The sequence below is a fragment of the Oncorhynchus mykiss genome, chromosome 11 (genome assembly GCF_013265735.2).
Source record: "Oncorhynchus mykiss isolate Arlee chromosome 11, USDA_OmykA_1.1, whole genome shotgun sequence".
In the NCBI taxonomy this organism is placed as follows: domain Eukaryota; kingdom Metazoa; phylum Chordata; class Actinopteri; order Salmoniformes; family Salmonidae; genus Oncorhynchus; species Oncorhynchus mykiss.
In genome coordinates, this window is record NC_048575.1 from 11,227,653 (window position 1) to 11,249,837 (window position 22,185).

A 22,185-nucleotide genomic window follows, 5' to 3' on the forward strand; every position below is an offset into this window, starting at 1 on the left:
GTGGCCCTCGTCTCACTGTCTGCAATCATCATCGTTGTCTCAGTTAGTCTTCATGTTGAGACGCGTCCTGATTGAGCGACGTCGTGGCCCTCGTCTCACTGTCCGCAATCATCATCGTTGTCTCAGTTAGTCTTCATGTTGAGACTCGTCCTGATTGAGCGACGTCGTGGCCCTCGTCTCACTGTCCGCAATCATCATCGTTGTCTCAGTCTTCATGTTGAGACTCGTCCTGATTGAGCGATGTCGTGGCCGCAAAGACAGACAGACCTGGTATAATGATGGTGGGAGAGACAGAGCCTGGAAGACTGAGACGGTGAAGGAGGGAGACGAATGTAACCGTCGCCCCGGCATCTCATCCATCATTTGGCAGTTGGGAGAGGAGGAAGACTGCCTGCCATTCCTCATGTCTCCTTAACATTCCCCCTTACCTGTCCCTCCGCTATTCATGTCTCCCTTCTGCTATCTCAAAGACACGGCCCCTGTGTTGTTTAACAGTCTCACTGAGGCGCAGAGGAAGTTTGCTTGTGTTCCTCCGTAAAAACATGGATGCTGTGTTTTGCTCTTTAATCTGTTTAACAGCTTCTATATTTGAAGCCAATGGTCCAGATGTTAAACACTTACTCTTCTATTATTATGTTTGTTCATGGCATTTCAGACCAAGGCCTGAAGGTGCTGTTTTGGTCCTCCTTGGGTGGTCCTTCTAGGTTCCCACGGTTTTTGTTTTTTTCCCTGGTGCCCCATGCCCATACAGCTCGCTTTTGACGGCCACTTTAATCCGCGGGCATCCAAGTCGTGGCGGGTGACTGCTGAAACAAGAAGTGGATGGATGGATGGGTGGGTGGATGGGTGGACAGTGACTGGAGATGGCCAAATTAGGGCATTGGAAGAGGGTAAAGCCGTTGACGGCGTGCTGCTAGAACTCATCTACCTGAGTGGAAACCAGATTCTTCTTCTCCCCTCGGACTCTGTCCCATCTCCTGGGTTGTGTACGCCACTGCTATGTTCCCATTAGTAGGATGTCCACTCGGCTGATCAAGTGTATCGCCCAGCTGGGAAGTAGAATGTGTGGGTGACAGGAGGGAGGGAGACGTATCGAGCAAGTGGCCTCCCTGGTGCATAAAGTGAATGGTTGGCCGGGGTTTGCCAGAGTCTGTGAGAAGCTCGATATGACATAATATGATTAATTACTTCTGTTGTTGGGGTCAATGAGCCTGTGTTTAAACAGCAGATCATCTCTCAGCCTAATGCGTTTTACATTCTCACCCTTATTGATAGCCAAATAATGAAGTTGTTATTAGCCGCACACTCCCGTCAATGTTTCAGCGATATATATGGTCTCCCGGGGCTTACAGAAGACATCTGGCAGATGATGCAGAGCATTTATGCTGGAATAGATTTAGAGGTTTCACACCTGTAGGGAAGTGGAACAGCAATGGTTCCCAGTATTCACATTTCAAGAGTGAATACAATAAATGTTGGAGGAAAAAAAACAGATTTGTTTATAAGTCCAGTGAAATGGATTTCATATGCAAAAGCTGTCCGCTGTCATTACTTTAGAGCAGCCACAGACTGAACTAGAGGTCGACCGATTAATCGGAATGTTTTCATAACAATCGGAAATCTGTATTTTTAGACACCGATTTTGCATTTTATTTTATTATTTTTTACACCTTTATTTAACTAGGCAAGTCAGTTAAGAACAAATTCTTATTTTCAATGACGGCCTAGGAACGGTGGGTTAACTGCCTCGTTCAAGGGCAGAATGACATTTTTTCACCTTATCAGCTCGGGGGATCCAATCTTGCAACCTTACAGTTAACTAGTCCAACGCAATAATGACCTGCCTCTTGTTGCACTCCACAAGGAGACTGCCTGTTATGCGAATGCAGTAAGCCAAGGTAAGTTGCTAGCTAGCATTAAACTTATCTTATAAAAAACAATCAATCAATCATAATCACTAGTCAAGTACACACGGTTGATGATATTACTAGATATAGTATAATCTGACTGAGCATACAAGTATCTAAGTATCTGACTGAGCAGTGGTAGGCAGAAGCAGGCACGTAAACATTCATTCAAACAGCCCTTTCGTGCGTTTTGCCAGCAGCTCTTCGTTGTGCGTCAAGCATTGCGCTGTTTATGACTTCAAGCCTATCAACTCCCGAGATGAGGCTGGTGTAACCGAAGTGAAATGGCTAGCTAGTTAGTGCGCGCTAATAGCGTTTCAAATGTCACTCGCTCTGAGCCTTGGAGTGGTTGTTTCGCTTGCTCTGAATGGTTAACGCTGCTTCGATGGTGGCTGTTGTCATTGTGTTCCTGGTTCGAGCCCAGGGAGGAGCGAGGAGAGGGACGGAAGCTATACTGTTACACTGGCAATACTAAAGTGCCTATAAGAACATCCAATAGTCAAAGGTTAATGAAATACAAATCGTATAGAGAGAAATAGTCCTATAATTCCTCTAACTACAACCTAACCTAGCTTTTTTACATGGCACATATTGTATTTTTACTTTCTTCTCCAACACTTTGTTTTTGCATTATTTAAACCAAATTGAAAATTTTTCATTATTCATTTGAGGCTAAATTGATTTTATTGATGTATTATATTAAGTCAAAATAAGTGTTCATTCAGTATTGTTGTAATTGTCATTATTACAAATAGATTAATCAGCCGATTTATTTTATCTGCTTTTTTGGTCCTCCAATAATCGGCATCGGCGTTGAAAAATCATAATCAGTTGACCTCTAGACTGAACCATGTCAGAAATGTCAAAATAGCCAGTCAGTTGATGTCATTGAAAGTGACTGAAGAGTGCCATAACGTCATCAATTCACAACCATTACAATGAACTATGATGAACACACATTTCAAGTGGCTGATGCAACCGACAGAAATGTTCTCCCTCAAACTGTAATGAAGAGAATGGTCTTCTCATCTAATGTATTAAAGAGTAATTTAGGCTGAGAAAGAAAATGGTACGGTCCTGTGTGGCATGTGTAACTGTATGGCTGGTGGAATGACTGACTCGGAGCTTGGCAATTCCTTTATCCCCCTGGGATCCCGCTCCTTTGTTGTTCTCCCAAATTATTTTGGGATTATCCTAATCTCCCAAACCTGGAGGCTGTCTGTTTTACTTGAGTTGAAGCCCAACACTGTGAGGGCCTATCGGTCTGGCTGTTCTCAGCTCTCTGCTGATGTAGGTAATGTAGATGGCAGCAAGTGACATGCTTCCCTTGCTCGCCCTCCTTTCCTTCCCCTCCCTTGCCCTCCTTTCCTTCCCCTCCCTCGCCCCCCTTTCCTTCGCTTTCACTCCCTCCCTCGCCACCCTTAGCCTCCCACGATCTCCTTTTCCTTCCCTCACTCTAGTTACCCTCCCTTGCTTTTTTCCCCTGCCTTGCCCTCCTTTCCTTCCTCCCTCGCCCCCTTTCCTTCCTCTCCCTCGCCCCCCTTTCCTTCCCTTTCCTTTCCCTCCCTCGCCCTCCTTTTCTTTCCTTCCCCTCCCTCCTTGCCCTCCCTTTCCCCCTTGCCCTCCCTTACCCCTCTTTCCTTCACTCGCCCGCTTTCCTTTACCTCCCTCACCCTCCTTTTCCTTCCTTCCCTTTCCCTCTCTCCCTCACCTCTTCCCTCCTCTTCCCCTCCCTCGCCCTTTACCTTGTCCTCCTTTCCTTCATTCCCTCACCCTCCTCCCCCCCCTTCCCTACAAAAACCTGTTGTTGATCTGTGATTTCCTCTCTTTCAACAGAGCCTCTGCAATATATTGGGACCTTGGCTCACAGCCTGACTGTACCGCAGGGCCCAGTGCAGTTCAGTGCCTCGGGCCCGTATACCATTTGTAACGCTCTGATTCCACGCCAGAGCACATAATTGCAAGGTGTTAAGGGAAAACGTGTGGTGCAAAGGCTGCTATCTGGAGCTGGAGCAAGCTGGGGCAATACACGGCCTGATAAGCATCTCCCAAATGGAGGCCATTAACCAGGGAAATCTCCCTGCCTCCTACTTTCTTTCCTCTAGAATGAGAGCACGAGGGAGAAAGCAAGAGAATAGCTTTCTGCCACTGATGATGACATGAAGATTGACAGCCTTTTAAAAGCCTTTCTAAAGGCCTCCCAAGCTAAATTCTGACAGCTAAGAAGGCTCCTCGACACCTGGCTGGGTCCCTCCTGATAAACAAAAAGGAAAATAAGGCCTGGGCTGGTATGGGCCCATCCATCCCAAACAGGCTTAGTAGCAGGGTTCTCAATGCCCAGGCTCACATCGGTGGTGCAGCCGGGGAGAGGGAGATAGCAGGCATCAGGTTTTAAATTGCCTGAGATTGCTTTTGTGCCTGGTGTTCTCTTGGGGCTGAGGGGTAGACAAGACGCTCATAAAGACAGGAACACGCCACCAGGGCCCACCAAGCCCAAATGCACTCTCTGGGGTTTCCCTAACCAGAGAGGACTGTGATGTTAGAGGCCATGTAATTGCCCAGCTGGGATTGGGGGGTGGTATTATTTCTACAATTTTATGTCAAATGACCTGTTATATATGAACCTGTTAGGGGTAGAACAGGACATGCTGTTTGCTTCTGCATTGCTTGCTATTTGGGGATTTAGGCTGGCTTTCTGTATAGCACTTTGTGACATTTGCTGATTTAAAAAGGGCTTTATAAATACATTTGATTTGCTAGGATAGGAATGGTAGCAAACCACATCTGCTCAGGTCTTGCACTGTTGAATTGAACAGATGGGCTTTCAGTTTATGGGTATGACTCCTCATCAAGGACAGCCATTTTGTTGTTTTTCTGTGTGATGGACATGACAATTTGAGTTTGCTTTAGCTTGTTTAGGCAGCTTTTCTATTTTTTTATATATGGAACTACTTTGAAATGCAGGATCAGCAACAAAGGTTGCAGTTTTAGTCAGACACAAATGCACAGCAAATTTCCAGAAGTATGAAAAAGAGCAAAGTGCAGCACATATCCCATGTTCAAGAATAACTACTGGAGTGGTAGCCGGTCCAACAATAAAAGAGCTTTCAAGCCGAAGCTTTAATGTGTTACAGAGGAATGGGTACCATCGTGAGGAGGATTATTGATTGTGGCCGGTGGCTCATTGCCGTGAAAAGACGGATGGAGTTTTAAAAATGCACAACGTCTGACTATAAAGACCAATGGAGCCCCTCACACACGAATCATCTGAAATATTTACCACATAAATCTGGTAGCAGCTTTAATGTAGCTTTAGTCTGTTTGCTTGTTTTATTTTTTTCTTGAAAGGCCGAAAAGATGACAGGGAAGAAGCGTTATCGATCGAGGAGGATGGCGGATTGAGGGAAACAGTTGTCCTCTGAGGCCCGTCAGACTCTTTCATGTACACCCCAACGTCTCACTAAAGCATTGCTCGCTCCTTTGCCCAGGCATCATTTAAACTGGCTGTCTACATAGTTTAGATTTATGGCTCTGGAGAGTCTGAAGGGGAGAGCAGAGGGGATGTGTGTGTGTTTTTGCGTGTGAGTGTATGTTGGTCTGTGCATTCCTCTGCCTTCTGTTTTGGTTGTGTGTGTGCAATCTGAGGATGGCTACACTAAACAAAGTAGGAGGTGATTGGGCTAATTTGAGTCCAATTGTGTAGGAGATCCACAATGTTCATTGAAGTCAGCAGTGCCTCAGTTGTGCTGCTATTGGCAATACAATGCCAAGACCTACAGTCGGAGACCAATGAATGTATGCCCCATGACACCATGGCGATGTTAAAGCAAATAGCAGGGACCCAAGAACACTCCACCCGGGAGGTCTGTTCTCTGTCAAGCCCAGTCAAAGCAGAGTCTTGGACACATGCTGTATTATAGGATCACTCGTACAGTTGAAGTTGGAAGTTTACATACACTCAGGTTGGAGACATTAAAACTCGTTTTTCAACCACTCCACAAATAACTTGATAACAAACTATACAGTAGTTTTGGCAAGTCGGTTAGGACATCTACTTTGTGCATGACACAAGTCATTTTTCCAACAATTGTTTACAGACATTATTTCACTTATAATTCACTATCACCATTCCAGTGGGTCAGAAGTTTACGTACACTAAGTTGACTGTGCCTTTAAACAGCTTGGAAAATTCCAGAAAATTATGTCATGTCTTTAGAAGCTTGTGATAGGCTAATTGACATAATTTGAGTCAATTGGAGGTGTACCTGTGGATATATTTCAAGGCCTACCTTCAAACTCAGTGCCTCTTTGCTTGGCATCATGGGAAAATCAAAATAAATCAGCAAAGACCTCAGAAAACAAATGGTAGAACTCCAAGTCTGGTTCATCCTTGGGAGCAATTTCCAAATGCCTGAAGGTACCATGCTCATCTGTACAAACAATAGTATGCAAGTATAAACACCATGTGACCATGCAGCTGTCATACCGCTCAGGAAGGAGACGCGTTCTGTCTCCTAGAGATGAACGTACTTTGGTGAGAAAAGTGCAAATCAATCCCACAACAACAGCAAAGGACCATGTGAAGATGCTGGAAGAAACGGGTACAAAAGTATCTATATCCACAGTAAAATGAGTCCTATATCGACACAACCTGAAAGGCCGCTCAGCAAGGAAGAAGCCACTGCTCCAAAACTGCCATAAAAAAAATCCAGACTACGGTTTGCAACTGCACATGGGGACAAAGATCGTACTTTTTGGAGTATTGTCTGATGAAACAAAAATAGAACTGTTTGGCCATAATGACCATCGTTTGGAGGAAAAAGGGGGGGGGGCTTGCAAGCCGAAGAATACCACCCAACCGTTTACGCACGGGGGTGGCAGCATCATGTTATGGGGGTGCTTTACTGGAGGAGGGACTGTTGCTCTTCACAAAATAGATGGCATCATGAGAGGGGAAAATTGTGGATATGTTGAAGCAACATCTCAAGACATCAGTCGGGAAGTTAAAGCTTGGTCGCAAATGGGTAATTACCCCAAGCATACTTCCAAAGTTGTGGCAAAATGGTCTAAGGACAACAAAGTCAAGGTATTGGAGTGGCCATCACAAAGCCCTGACCTCAATCCTATAGACAATTATTCTGACATTATACATTCTTAAAATAAAGTGGTGATCGTAACTAACCTAAAACAGGGAATATTTACTAGGATTAAATATCAGGAATTGTGAAAAACTGAGTTTAAATGTATTTGGCTAAGGTGTATGTAAACTTCCCACTTCAACTGTATCTGAGAGCAGGCTTTAGTTGCTGTTGGAAGAGAGACCAGAGAGCTTGGCTCTTTTAAAATGCATTACAGGGCCAGTTTGAGAAGCAGACGGTGTTGAAAAGAAAAGGTTTCAAAAACACAATAGTGCAAAATGACCCTTGGAAAGGTATTTTATGAAGGAGAATTAAAGAATCTGAGATCAATCAGAGTACTTTCCTGCCACAGGCTATCAAATCAATCAGCCTACCTGTGGCAGGATAGATGATCCTCTATCAAACCAAAATAGTGGCGAGAACGTTGCCTTTCGTTTTGTGTACTCTGTACGCCTCATATCAGTGTATCTGTATTAAACTGGCGAATCGGCCATGCAGCTGAACCACCCTGGCCGCCAAAGAAAGAGTTGTGTGTTTACTCCCTCTCCTTGTTGTCATCAAGGCGCCGTAATCTTAACGCCCGAAACGGCGTGATCTGGGGAAAAGGCCCACTGGTGAACTCTGTCTGCTGATAACGGGAGGAGTGAGATAAAAAACATCGCTCCTCGCAGCTGAGTAATGATAAAAATAAAAATAACCAGAGTTTGTTAATCTACGAGGAAGGGAAGAGCAACTTTTTCTTGAGGGGTGAATAGAATATCCTACATCTTTTTGGCGCTGAATGCTGTGTCCACCTCTCTCGCTGCTTTCTGTGTGTGTGGATCAAACCTGGGTTCAAATACTATTTCAAATCTCAATTACACATTTAGAAGGAAGAGTTCAGTCTTTTTTTTTTACAAGACAAGTAGCGGAATATTGGAATGTATTTGGAAATACCCTTGGAAAGTATTGGCATGTATTTCACAATACTCATTCTAGGGCTGGGATGATAAAAGTATCGCAAAACTTGTTAGTGTCGTGGCAAGGAAACAAAAAACTAAGCGGATTTATTCCCCAGGGCAGTAATTGGGGACATTGCCCTGTGTAAGGTGCTGTCTTTCGGGTGGGACATTAAATGGGTGTCCTGACTCTGTTGTCAGTAAGAGTAGGGGAGTTAACCCTGATGTACTGACTAAATTCCTAATCTGTCCCTCATCCACAGCTTCCAATTGGCTCATTCATCCCCTGTAACTATTCCTCAGGTCATTGCTGTAAATGAGAATGTGTAAAAGATCCCAGAAATGTATTGTATGCACAAAAAGCTTATTTCTCAAGTGTTGAGCATACATTTGTTTTTACATCCCTGTTGGTGAGCATTTCTCCTTTGCCAAGATAATCCATCCACCTGACAGGTGTGGCATATCAAGAAGCTGATTAAACCACATGATCATTACCCAGGTGTACATTGTGCTGGGGACAATAAAAGGCCACTCTAAAATTTGCAGTTTTGTCACACAACACAATGACACGGATGTCTCAAGTTTTGAGGGAGTTTGCAATTGGCATGCTGAATGCAGGAATGTCCAACAGAGCTTTTGGCAGATAATTGAATGTTCATTTATCTACCATAAGCCATCTCCAACTTTGTTTTAGACAATTTGGCATCATGTCCAACTGGCCACACAACCACAGACCATGTGTAACCACGCCAGCCCAGGACCTCCACATCAGGCTTCTTCATCTGCGGGATCAGCCTGAGACCAGCCACATGGACAGCCGATGAAACTGTGGGTTTGCGCAACCGACGAATTTCTGCACAAACTGTCAGTAACCGTCTCAGAGAAGCTCTTCTGCGTGTTCGTCGTCCTCACCAAGGTTTTGACCTGACTGCAGTTCTGCATTATTACCGACTTCAGTGGGCAAGTGGAGAAGTTTGCTCTTCACGGATGAATCCCAGTTTCAACTATACCGGGCAGATGGCAGACTGCTTCATGTGGGTGAACGGTTTGCTGATGTCAATGTTGTGAGAAGAGTGCCCCATGGTGGCGGCGAGGTTATGGTATAGGCAGGCATAAGCTACAGACAACAAACTCGATTGCATTTTATTGATGGCAATTTGTTGTCCAATTTCATAAGCCGCCATCACCTCATGTTTCAGCATGATAATGCACGGCCCCATGTCACAAGAATCCTTTACACAGTTCCTGGAGGCTGAAAATGTCCCAGTTCTTCCATGGCCTGCATAATCACCAGACATGTCACTATTGAGCATGTTTGGGATGCTCTGGATCGACGTGTACGACGGCGTGTTCCAGTTACCGCTAATGTCCAGTAACTTTTCACAGCCTTTGAAAAGGAGTGGGACATCATGCCACAATCAACCACCTGGTCAACTCTATGCAAAGGAGATGTCGCACTGCACACGGCAGATGATGGTCACACCAGATACTGACTGGTTTTCTGATCCATGCCTCTACCTTTTTTTTGTAAGGTATCTGTGCCCATCAGATGCGTATCTGTATGTAAAATCCCTATATTAGAGTATTGAGCAGTGTGTGCAAATGTGCCATGTAATGTATCAGTTGAATGTTTTTCAGAGTAACTTCACATGACTTACATGTAGGTATGACATGGTACTCTAACTCGTTCACATGGCTTGTTCTTTGTCCTAGTGGTCTGTTTGCAGTGTGCTACACAACCTTGTTGGAATGGAGGCTTGTGATCCTGTTGGAAATCCCCTCTAGTTTCCTCTCTGCCAACTCTCTCTGATAGTCCCTGATATGACCTTTGAACCTCTGCTCTAGAATATGTTGTGTACAGTAGACATGACAATAACCGTCAGTACCAAGCAGAAGGAGCTTATTACTTCACCCGGTCTCTGAAAGCCTAGTAGATACCAAATGGCATCAGAATGAGGAAATGCTACATGGTTCTGTCATGGCGTTGCCCTCTTTGGGTATCCCCCTCTCTCTGTCTCCTACAACCAGGCTGCTGTGGTCAGAGAGGTCGTAAATTCCTGGAGGAGATTATCTCCTCATGGCCACAGTATAGAGAGAGAGAGAGAGTAAGTTTTCATAGAGAGAACAAAGGAATTTCTTCCACCTCACAGAACTTGAGGTCCGAACAACATTTACGTTCTGAAGAAGGTATAAAAGATCGGTGAAGAATCCACTAACTGGTCCGTTCTGTACAATTTTGTGAAACTCATGGGAGACAATACGTCCACATTACAATAACGCTGTTTATATAATAGCCTCAGTCGTGAGGCTTACATCTAATTGTTGTATAAGATGAATAAGTGAGGATGATACTGTTAGAAATTGTATATGATTTTGGACTGTAGAACTACCCATCCCGGATCCGCTATATTTGTCATCAGCAACGCTGAATAGCATAGCGCAACAGTCCAAAAATATTACTAGAAAATATTCATGAAATCACAAGTGAAATATAGCGAAACACAGCTTAGCCTTTTGTTAATCCATCTGTCATCTCAGATTTTGAAATGATGCTTTACAGCGAAAGCAATACAAGCGTTTGTAAGTTTATCGCTATCCTAGCATAGCATTATGTACACTTAGCATCAGGAAGCTTGGTCACAAAAATCAGAAAAGCATAAAATTAATCGTTTACCTTTGAGCTTTGAATGTTTTCACTCACGAGACTCCCAGCTAGACAGCAAATGTTCCTTTTTGTTCCATAAAGATATTTTTTATATCCAAATACCTCCGTAAGTTTGATGCGTTATGCCTAGGAATCCAAAGGAAATAGCGGTCACAACAACGCAGACAAAAATTCCAAATTATATCCATAATATCGACAGAAACTAATAATAAAGATAATATATCAACCGGGACACTTGGCTTTTCACTAGGACCGGGAGGAAAAATGCTTACCTCTCTGTGTTGCGCAAAAATCACACTGAGAGCCAACAACAGACTACTTACGCAATGTGGACGTTTACGCTCATTCTTCAAAATAAAGGCCTGAAACTACGTCTAAAGGCTGTAGACACCTTAGGGAAGCCACAGAAAAAAGGAATCTGGTTGATACCCCTTTCAATGGGCAATAGGGATGCATAGAAAGACAGGGGTTTCAAAATAAGAGTCACTTCCTGATTGGATTTTTCTCAGGTTTTTGCCTGTTTTTGCAGTTCTGTTATACTCACAGACAATATGTTTACAGTTTTGGAAACTTTAGTGTTTTCTAGAGTGTTTTCTATCCTAAGCTGTCTAGCATCTGGTCCTGAGAAATAGACAGTTTACTTTGGGAACGTTATTTTTGCCCCCTAGTTTCAAGAGGTTGAAGGAAACTCCAATTCCCTAAAACATTTCACTAAGTCATTGGCACGCCCCCAGGGGCACAGACAGGACCTGGCTTCATGAGACAGCCCTTTTCTGCTCTTCCGAATAAAACCCCCACATGGGTTTTCTATCACCAGACCAGCTTAACTCGATAACGAGAGGGCCAAGGTTTGAGACCAGACTGCTGAATATTTTAACCATCCCACGTGGATAAACTCTTAGACAATCGTTACCGACAGAATATGAACACGTCTTTGATATTAATTACTAGTCTGCAGCTAGGAGTTCGGTATCATTGAACGCGAAGACAGAGACAGAGAGAGAGGGCAGACAAACTCTCCAACAGAAACAAACTTTTCAACAGAGATCCCGACAACACACTGAGTGTAAATATATATATTGATTGCAATTATTCCCGAATGAGTGAGCGTTCATGTGCAGAGGATTAGCATTTCAATTGTTATAATTATCAACTTTGTAGGGTCTCATCTCAGTTGACACCCACTTCCTTTTTGTCCACCAAGCCGATTTACTGGTTTATCCCACTAGGGAAACTCCGTTATCATTTCCTTGTAACTATCTACTGTTTTGTTTATGAATATCTGTGAATTACTTAGTTAGTAAATCAATTATTTAAGACAATTGATGTATGGATGACTCGTAGTGAAGACTGGGTTCATGCAGATAACCAACAATTTACGACATTTGGAATGAGACTAACGTGAGGTAAAGAATAATTAATTAATCAGAAGACTATTGATCAGATATGAAAATATCTAAGTTATATTAGGAAAATTATAACTATATAATCTGAATATTTTCCTTGGTGCCCCGACTTCCTAGTTAATTACAGTCACATGATTAATCAGTTTAATCGCGTAATAATAATTACAGAGAGTTATTTGATAAAGATTAATCTTTAGTTTAATGATACCAAAGACACGACAGTTACGTCAAACTCAGAGCGAAGCAGCTCCAAGAAATATTCTGTCAGTGTTGCTGGCTGGTTGGCCACGACAGTTCTTTCCTATCCGCACAGTATACAACAAGCGCTTAAATTACACCCATCTTGGATACATGCATCTTGGATTCAGCTTTGACATAGTGTCACTAAATATATTCATCCGCCCAATTTTCAAAGAATAATCTCACCCGTGCAGCCAAAAAAACACTGCATAAGGATCCGCCCCCTTTTCCCCCCAAATTTTTGCCTAAAATGACATAAGCAAATCTAACTGTCTGTAGCTCAGGCCCTGACGCAAGGATATGCATATTCTTGGTACCATTAGAAAGAAAACACTGAGGTTTGTGTAAATGGTAAAGGACTGTAGGAGAATATAACCCAGATGTGGTAAAAGATGATACAAAGAAAAATAAAACGTTATTTTGTAAAAACATTTTTTACCATCTTTGAAATGCAAGAGAGAGGCCTTAATGTATAATTCCAGCCCAGTTGCAATTTAGATTTTGTCTGCTAGATGGCAGGAGTGTATGTGCAACGTTTTAGACTGATCCAATGAACCATTGCATTTCTGTTCAAAATGTTGTTTCAAACTGCCCAAATGTGCCTAATTTGTTTATTAATAGCTTTTCATATTCAAAATTGAGCACTCTCCTGAAACAATAGCATGGTTTTCTTTCACTGTAATAGCTACTGTAAATTGGACAGTGCAGTTAGATTAACAAGAGTAAGCTTTCTGCCAAGATCAGAAATGTCTATGGGAAATGTTCTTGTTACTTACAACCTCATGCTAATCGCTTTAGCCTGCGTTAGCTCAACTGTCCTGTTGAAGCAACACCGATCCCGAAGAAGTTAAGGGTACGTACATGGAAAGGCAGATTTACACACTTCCTCTTTTCAATATGTCAATAGTGATATTTTCTTTGTTGATTTATTCACTCTTTCCACGATAGGTGGTTGATGATAAAATTCTCTGCCCAAATCACAGAATGTCACGCCGGGTAATAAACAATATGTGAGCAACACTCCGGCATAAGGGAAGCTGTTTCATTTTACGGTGGCAGGCAGGCCTTTGTTCAATCACCTCAGAACTTGCTTAGACTTGAAAATACACTGAGGAAATTGCACATGGCAGCAGATTTATATTCAACCCTTTTTATATGGATGTGAGAGGAAGTTGAATCCAATCAAAAGTCGGCCTCCCTCCCTCACCACTGCCAGGTATATAGATATCAGTTACAAGTAGTTGTGACAGTTGGGGAATCTGTCAGTGCTCTGAGCATTGTAAGAAAGACTATTGTCAAGTTGTGGTAGGAGTTGGCATTCTGTTGTGTTTCTCAGTGTCTTTGTGGTTGTCCTAATGCCAGGAGTGCCTGTTACCATAAGGAGCAGGGGGGGGGGGGGGGGGGTTGACAAAGCCTCCTAGTGATAGAGTTCAGGTGATATCCTGGCCTGTAGTGGCTGTGATGACATTGGACAGCCATATGCTATTGTACTATGTGTAACTGCAAACAAGCTACAAGACTCGTTTTCTATATTTAGCTTTCCTGTATTCTTTTGTCATCTGTCTGTCTCTCTGTCCGTCTGCCTCTTACTTACGTAGTATGCCTTATTGAATGTGTGGTTGTAAATCCTGTCTTATTGTGTTCCTCAGGTGACTGTAACTTTGAGAGGCCCTACACGGCATGCGGCTACAGCCAGGGTAAGGATGACCACTTTGATTGGGAGCAGGCCAACACCAAGGTGAGGCCGTCGCCCAACCCCTGGATGCCCACAGGTCAGTCACTTTTCACCCCCCCCACCACCAAACAGAAAGCCCCTAAAAAAACAGAACCCATTCAACCTAATGACACACTCAATAAGCATTTTCTCTTATAGTCTTATCAGGGGTAATTCTCCCAGAGAGAGAAATCCCCCCCCCCCCTCCCCTGGGAATGACTGTCTTCTACAGATAAGGTGGTTCCTTTTTTAATGTTTACTCTCTTAAAGAAAACACAGCAGATTTATGCTCTGCTCAGCATTGGGCTGTATTCAACGTTATTACTCTCCCTTTGTTAGGCCCCACAACTCATTACCTCCCTCTGATGGGGCAACGATTGTTGCAGCGAAGCGTTGCGCCAACGCTGAGAAATGGCTTGGCGATGGCGACTGCTAGGACCCTTCTAATAGGGTCTTACAACTCATTCACTCCTGTGTGAGCAGAGGTTTCTGTGGATAGAATGAGCACAGGATGAAACAGTCTGTAGTGTTCCACAGCACAGCCAGTGGGAATTCATCTATGGTATTCATAGAGGGTTGATGTTTACTGTGCCTCTGTAGGCTGGTTAGTGCTGGTTGTTGAGCAGAACCTAGCCCAATGGTTGACAGAGGAAGATTCAGCCAGTGATGAATGAGGTGCAGGGTAAACAAACAGCTCCCTTTTTTTCCTCCGAACTTTCTGAACACAGTTTTTGTTGTGCAATGTGATCTCTATCTCTCTAGAGATCAAATCCACATGTTGTCTTTGTTATGGTTCTAAATGTGTTGATGAAAATGGAGGTGGCATTTGAAAGAGTGGTTAAAAAAAAAGCGTTATGTATATATTCTGCATTTGCGATGATGTCAGAGGGGGGATAACAGTGGTGGTTGTTTGAAGTAACTTGATGTAATATCCCAAACGGACGTGGCAGTTTCACCAATTAAGGATTTCCGCTTTAAATCAGTCTGTTAGTATGTAGCCATAGCTTGACACGCCACTAGTGCACCGTTTGATTTGTTAGACATTCCATAGATCAAGTATCATTCAAGTACTCCTTCATTTTTCATGTGTTTTGGGCACAGGTTGGCATGTATTGGGATGACTCATGTCCCGGAGGCAGCCCTGCAGGGTCGTCACTAGCTGCCACAGCCATAAAATCACATTTTAAACATAACCTTAACTACACAGCTAACCTTATGCCTTAAAGTAAAACTAAAAAGCACATTTTTGTTTTCATTAATTTTATCGAATATATATCGAGTTGAAATCGAAAGTGTAAATACACCTTAGCCAAATACATTTAAACTCAGTTTTTCACAATTCCTGACATTTAATCCTAGTAAATATTTCCTGTCTTATGTCAGTTTTATCACCACTTTTATTTTAAGAATGTGAAATGTCAGAATAATAGAAGAGAGAGTGATTTATTTGAACTTTTATTTCTTTCATCACAATTCCAGTGGGTCAGAAGTTTGCATACACTCAATTAGTATTTGGTAGCATTGCCTTTTAAATTGTTTAATTTGGGTCAAATGTTTCAGGTAGCCTTCCACAAGCTTCCCACAATAAGTTAGGTGAATTTTGGCCCATTCCTCCTGACAGAGCTGGTGTAACTGAGTCAGGTATGTAGGCCTCCTTGCTTACACATGCTTTTTCAGTTCTGCCGACAGATTTTCTATAGGATTGAGGTCAGGGCTTTGTGATGGCCACTCCAATACCTTGACTTTGTTGTCCTTAAGCCATTTTGCCATAGCTTTGGAAGTATGCTTGGGGTCATTGTCCATTTGGAAGACCCATTTGCGACTAAGCTTTAACTTCTTGATTGATGTCTTGATGTTGCTTCAATACATTCACATAATTTTCCTTCTTCATGATGCCATTTATTATGTGAAATGCACTCGTCCCTCCTGCAGAAAAGCACCCCCACAACATGATGCTGCCACCCCCGTGATTCACAGTTGGGATGGTGTTCTTCGGCTTGCAAGCGGCCACTTTTTTTCTCCAAACATAACGATGGTCATTATGGCTAAACCAGTTCTATTTTTGGTTCATCAGACCAGAGAACATTTCTCCAAAAGTACGATCTTCGTCCCCATGTGCAGTTGCAAACCGTAATCTGTCTTTTTTATGGCGGTTTTGGAGCAGGGTTTTTTTCCTTGTTGAGTGGCCTTTCAGGTTGTGTTTATTTAAGACTTATTTTACGGTGCAATATAGATACTTTTGTACCTGTTTCCTCCAGTATCTTCACAAGGTCCTTTGCTGTTGTTCTGGGATTAATTTGCACTTTTTGCACATTCGCATTCATCTCTAGGAGACTGAATATGCTTCCTTCCTGAGCGGTATGACAGCTGCGTGGTCCCATGGTGTTTATACTTGCGTACTCTTGTTTGTACAGAAGAACGTGGCACCTTCAGGCGTTTGGAAATTGCTCCCAAGGATGAACCAGCATTCTTTGTCCTCCAAACACGACGAGTTGAGTTTTTACCAAAAAGTTATATTTTGGTTTCATCTGACCATATGACATTCTCCCAATCATCTTCTGAATCATCCAAATGCTCTTTAGCAAACTTCAGACGGGCCTGGACATGTGCTGGCTTAAGCAGGGGGACACGTCTGGCACTGCAGGATTTGAGTCCCTGGCAGCTAGTGTGTTACTGATGGTAGGCTTTGTTACTTTGGTCCCAGCTCTCTGCAGGTCATTCACCTAGGTCCTCCCGTGTGGTTCTGGGATTTTTGCTCACCGTTCTTGTGATCATTTTGACCCCAAGGGGTGAGATCTTGCGTGGAGCCCCAGATCGAGGGAGATTATCAGTGGTCTTGTATGTCTTCCATTTCCTAATAATTGCTCCCACAGTTGATATCTTCAAACCAAGCTGCTTACCTATTGCAGATTCAGTCTTCCCAGCCTGGTGCAGGTCTACAATTTTGTTTCTGGCGTCCTTTGACAGCTCTTTGGTCTTGGCCATAGTGGAGTTTGGAGTGTGACTGTTTGATGTTGTGGACAGGTGTCTTTTATACTGATAACAAGTTCAAACAGGTGCCATTAATACAGGTAACGAGTGGAGGACAGAGGAGCCTCTTAAAGAAGAAGTTACAGGTCTGTGAGAGCCAGAAATCTTGCTTGTTTGTAGGTGACCAAATACTTATTTTCCAACATAATTTGCAAATAAATTCATAAAAAATCCTACAATGTGATTATCTGGATTTATTTCTTTTCATTTTGTCTGTCATAGTTGAAGTGTACCTATGATGAAAATTACAGGCCTCTCATCTTTTTAAGTGGGAGAACATGCACAATTGGTGGCTGACTAAATACTTTTTTGCCCATACATGTATGTATGCATGTATGCATGTATGCATGCGTGGGCAAAAAAGTATTTACATATATACACTGCTCCCAAAAATAACCACCAGGAGGCAGGCCAGGAGACTGGGAGGAGGCCGTAGGAGGGCAACAACCCAGCAGCAGGACCGCTACCTCCGCCTTTGTTCAAGGAGGAGCACTGCCAGAGCCCTGCAAAATGACCTCCAGCAGGCCACAAATGTGCATGTGTCTGCTCAAACGGTCAGGACCAGACTCCATGAGGGTGGTATGAGGGCCCGATGTCCACAGGTGGGGGTTGTGCTTACAGCCCAACACCGTGCAGGACATTTGGCATTTGCCAGAGAACACCAAGATTGGCAAATTAGCCACTGGCGCCCTGTGCTCTTCAGATGAAAGCAGGTTCACAGAGTCTGGAGATGCCGTGGAGAATGTTCTGTGGCCTGCAACATCCTCCAGCATGACCGGTTTGGCAGTCAGTCAGTCATGGTGTGGGGTGGCATTTCTTTGGGGGGTCGCACAGCCCTCCATGTGCTCGCCAGAGGTAGCCTGACTGCCATTAGGTACCGAGATGAGATCCTCAGACCCCTTGTGAGACCATATGCTGGTGTGGTTGGCCCTGGGTTCCTCCTAATGCAAGACAATGCTAGACCTCATGTGGCTGGAGTGTGTCAGCAGTTCCTGCAAGAGGAAGGCATTGATGCTATGGACTGGCCTGCCCGTTCCCCAGACCTGAATCCAATTGAGCACATCGGGGACATCATGTCTCGCTCCATCCACCAACGCCACGTTGCACCACAGACTGTCCAGGAGTTGGCGGATGCTTTAGTCCAGGTCTGGGAGGAGATCCCTCAGGAGACCATCCACCACCTCATCAGGAGCATGCCCAGGCGTTGTAGGGAGGTCATACAGGCACGCGAAGGCCACACACACTACTGAGCCTCATTTTGACTTGTAATGTCCTTAAAACATCAAAGTTGGATCAGCCTATAGTGTGATTTTGAGTGTGACTCCAAATCCAGACCTCCATGGGTTGATAAATTTGATTTCCATTGATCATTTTTGTTTAATTTTGTTGTCAGCACATTCAACTATATAAAGAAAAAAGTATTTAATAAGAACATTTCATTCATTCAGATCTAGGATGTGTTATTTTAGTGTTCCCTTTATTTTTTTTTGAGCAGTGTATATGTGTGTGTGTGTGTGTGTGTGTGTATATATATGTATATCTGTGTATGTATATGTGTATATGTATGTGTGTGATGTATGTATGTATGTATGTATGTATGTGGCACACGTGTATACAAAGTCTGTGTATATGTGTACACAAAGTCAACATTGTCATATATATATATATATATATATATATATATATATATATATATATATATATATATATATATATATATATATATATATATATATATATATATATATATATATATATATATATATATATATATATATATATATATACACACACACACATATATACATACAAACTGTGGGCAGTTGTCATTTCTGAGGGAAAATGAGAACCTCTTTGTAAGATCCTCTTCAATCATTTCACATGAAATGAGCCTCAGCCACAATGACATTGACATCCATTTATGAAATGTTCAATGCCTCTTTCATTTGCTGTCCAACGAGGTCCCTGGGTACGGAATTGATCGCCTCCTCAATTTCTAACGGAAGAGTTATTGCCACAAAGGGAATCGACTAGCACCCTTTGATAATTGACTGAGAAGGAAGAGGAGGCCACTCAGTCACTCGATAATAAAGGTGACGCCTTTGGACAAATGGACCGGTTTTCCCTCTTAAATCTGATAAATCAGAGGTCCAGTCATGTGAAAGCTGCTCTCTCACTTTCTTCGCTCTCATCCGGTCCGCCAACTGACAGCCAGGGCATACTTAATTACCTGGACTTTAGCTAATCCCCCCCACCTTCACCACTACCTTCACGTCCGTCGTCCAATGCCCCCTCTGCTTGAGAAATTACCTGACAGAGCCAGGAAAGGAAGGAAGTTGGGGAGGTGTTTACTTTGCCATCAGACGGGTGATTTATGTTGCTACGATGGGGAGGCAGCAGAAGGTTAAAGCGTGCCTCAGTGAAGGACCGTGACCTAGACATTCAGGCTCTGGCTCCCGGACCTTTTCATTTACACCCGGCACGGCGAAAGGACCTGGATGACATATTGTTTTCTCTCAGGAGTGTCCCTGCTGAGAGGCGACTCAGTTTCTCTCTGATGGTTGGAATTGGAAGCAATTAGTCTGCTGTGTTTTATCCCCCCCCCCTTCTCTTCTGATTTCCTCCACTGTGATTTATGGAGCATGGAGGGGTGGTGGAGATGAATCAAGCCCCTTCATTTTCACGCTGTGGGTGGAATGACACCCCTCAAACCTGGATTGGTGTCAGCGGCCGGCTAGGGCCATGCCATTTGATGTTTTGTTTTTGCTGGTATAGTAGATGCTCAAAGCTAATTTGAGCGCAGCTGACAACTGTTGAGATGAATTATCTCTATATGTATAACTGGGTCACGTCAGTTGGACCTTTGCCACTCAGTATTACCTACTGTATGAGTGTCTGATTTAAGGAGTAGCCTGTCAGCATATCGATTGTGCAACCAGGGCTGGTAAAACCCTGGATCGTTGTTATTCTAACTTCCGCGACGCATATAAGGCCCTCCCCTGCCCTCCTGTCGGAAAAGCTGACCACGACTCCATTTTGTTGCTTCCAGCCTATAGACAGAGACTAAAACAGGAAGCTCCCGCGCTCAGGTCTGTTCAATTCTGGTCCGACCAATCTGATTCCACGCTTCAAGACTGCTTCGATCACGTGGATTGGGATTTGTTCCTCATTGCGTCCAACAACAACATTGACGAATACGCTGATTCGGTGAGCGAGTTCATTAGAAAGTGCATTGGCGATGTTATACCCACAGCAACTATTAAAACATTCCCAAACCAGAAACCGTGGATTGATGGCAGCATTCACGCAAAACTGAAAACGCAAACCACTGCTTTTAACCAGGGCAAGGTGACCGGGAACACATGACCGAATACAAACAGTGTAGCTATTCCCTCCACAAGGCAATCAAACAAGCTAAGCGTCAGTATAGAGACAAAGTAGAGTTGCGATTCAACGGCTCAGACACGAGGTATGTGGCAGGGTCTACATTCAATCACTGATTACAAAAAGAAAACCAGCTCCGTCGCGGACCAGGATGTCTTGCTCCCAGACAGACCAAATAACTTCTTTGCTCGCTTTGAGGACAATACAGTGCCACTGACACGGCTCGCTACCAAAACCTGCGGACTCTCCTTCACTGCAGCCGACGTGAGTAAAACATTTAAACGTGTTAACCCTCGCAGGGCTGCAGGCCCAGACAGCATCCCCAGCCGCGTCCTCAGAGCATGCGCGGACCAGCTGGCTGGTGTGTTTACGGACATATTCAATCAATCCCTATCCCAGTCTGCTGTTCCCACATGCTTCAAGAGGACCACCATTGTTCCTGTTCCCAAGAAAGCTAAGGTAACTGAGCTAAACGACTACCGCCCCGTAGCACTCACTCCGTCATCATGAAGTGCTTTGAGAGACTAGTCAAGTTCCATATCACCTCCACCCTACCTGACACCCTAGACCCACTCCAATTTGCTTACCACCCCAATAGGTCCACAGACAACGCAATCGCAACCACACTGCACACTGCCCTAACCAATCTGGACAAGAGGAATACCTATGTGAGAATGCTGTTCATCGAATACTGCTCAGCATTTAACACCATAGTACCCTCCAAACTCGTCATCAAGCTGGAGACCCTGGGTCTCGACCCCGCCCTGTGCTACTGGGTACTGGACTTCCTGACGGACCGCCCCCCAAGTGGTGAGGGTAGGTAACAACATCTCCACCCTGCTGATCCTCAACACTGGGAAAAAGGGTGCGTTCTGAGCCCTCTCCTGTACTCCCTGTTCACCCACGACCTCCTGGCCATGCACGCCACCAACTCAATCATCAAGTTTGTGGACGACACTACAGTGGTCAGCTTGATTACCAACAACGACGAGACGGCCTACAGGGAGGAGGTGAGGGCCCTCGGAGTGTGGTGTCAGGAAAACAACCTCACACTCAACATCAACAAAACAAAGGAGATGATCGTGGACTTCAGGAAACAGCAGAGGGAGCACCCCCCTATCCACATCGATGGGACAGTAGTGGAGAGGGCAGTAAGTTTTAAGTTCCTCGGTGTACACATCACGGACAAACTGAATTGGTACACCCACACAGACGCGTTGTGAAGAAGGCGACGGTCAATGCTAGCTAGCAACTTACCTTTGCTCCTTGCAGCCACAAGGTCATTTTGATTCTGCACTCGCGTAACAGGTGGTCTGCCTGTCATGCAGTCTCCTCGTGGATTGCATTAAAATTATTAAAAAAAGGCAGATTATCAATTGTTATAACTTGAAATCTGCCATGCCGATTTAATCGGTCTACCTCTAATAATCACTTCCTGAGATAGGAGGGCAGAGGGTTGTAAAGGGGGTATAGCTACACTCTAGGGTGTCTCTGAATGGACACCCTAGACCAGTGGGTTATACGTTTAATAATGAGGCCCTCAGTCCCTCTGACCTATGGCTCTGAGGTATTTGAAGAGTGTCCTACAGGGGCTGGTGTCATAGTCAAGTCTCAAAGGGCTCACTGACTGGACAGTCTCCCAGTCTGTTGTCTGTATTTATGTATCACTTTGAGGCTTGGGACTTCCTCCATTACCAAAAAGATGGAGATGGGATTGACTCAGAGCTGTTCATAACGAGGTTGTGATGTGGTCAAGTAGTCAC

At 43.9% G+C, this 22,185-nt stretch overlaps 1 protein-coding gene across 10 annotated transcripts in view; it reads left to right on the top strand.

Annotated features, from left to right (window-relative positions):
- LOC110535264 (receptor-type tyrosine-protein phosphatase mu) overlaps positions 1 to 22,185 on the top strand; it is a 319,507-nt gene that overhangs the window by 49,321 nt on the left and 248,001 nt on the right. For all 10 annotated transcript variants that reach the window (XM_036934852.1, XM_036934853.1, XM_036934855.1 and 7 more), the window contains exon 2: positions 13,944 to 14,066. In XM_036934852.1, the coding sequence (XP_036790747.1) occupies positions 13,944 to 14,066 (123 nt within the window). The remainder of the gene's footprint in view (positions 1 to 13,943; positions 14,067 to 22,185) is intronic.